The following is a 498-nucleotide window of genomic DNA, read 5'->3' as shown; positions in this document are numbered from 1 at the left end:
TTATGATAAGACATCCCCATCACCTAGATGGGGGGATTTACATACCTCCAAGTAATGACTGGATCGAAAGGAGAATCGATCGCACATCATAAGACGCAGACCACTTCTCTTTTAAGATGTCTAGACAGATGTTACCATGGAGGTCGACATTTGGATGGAAGCATGAGGTGACGAACTTGACTGTTGGCGCGCTGTATGGATAACTGCTAGGGAATTCTAGAGAGAGTTTGTAGGAGAGTCCCTCATATACCTGAAATAAGCATAAAGATTGAGTAAAAATGGTTTAAATTGTGTACCATATCTGCTATATTGAAAGAGGTATATTGTAAATCTGAACAAATACAAAAACTTATATGAAAATCCTTTGACATATCTAAACTATAAAACAATAAGAAATCTGAAGATATATAACAATATTGCAACTTACTAAAACAGTAATGTTATTAAAATTTAGTTTTGTTATATACAAGCTAAGTCTGCAAGTACACAAATTTCATA

At 34.3% G+C, this 498-nt stretch overlaps 2 protein-coding genes across 2 annotated transcripts in view; both read right to left on the bottom strand.

Moving 5' to 3' along the window:
• The window catches only part of LOC119591414 (dipeptidase 1-like), a gene marked incomplete at both ends in the record, with an annotated part of 94,984 nt that overhangs the window by 9,700 nt on the left and 84,786 nt on the right, over window positions 1–498 (bottom strand).
• The window catches only part of LOC119591415 (ubiquitin-conjugating enzyme E2 C-like), a gene marked incomplete at its 3' end in the record, with an annotated part of 5,149 nt that continues 4,696 nt past the window's right edge, over window positions 46–498 (bottom strand). The window contains 1 exon segment of the mRNA XM_037940157.1: window positions 46–250. Coding sequence (XP_037796085.1) covers window positions 46–250 — 205 coding nt within the window.

Source organism: Penaeus monodon, chromosome 28 (genome assembly GCF_015228065.2).
Source record: "Penaeus monodon isolate SGIC_2016 chromosome 28, NSTDA_Pmon_1, whole genome shotgun sequence".
Taxonomy (NCBI): domain Eukaryota; kingdom Metazoa; phylum Arthropoda; class Malacostraca; order Decapoda; family Penaeidae; genus Penaeus; species Penaeus monodon.
The sequence above is the reverse complement of the archived record's forward strand: the minus strand, read 5'-3'. Positions and strand labels throughout refer to the sequence as shown.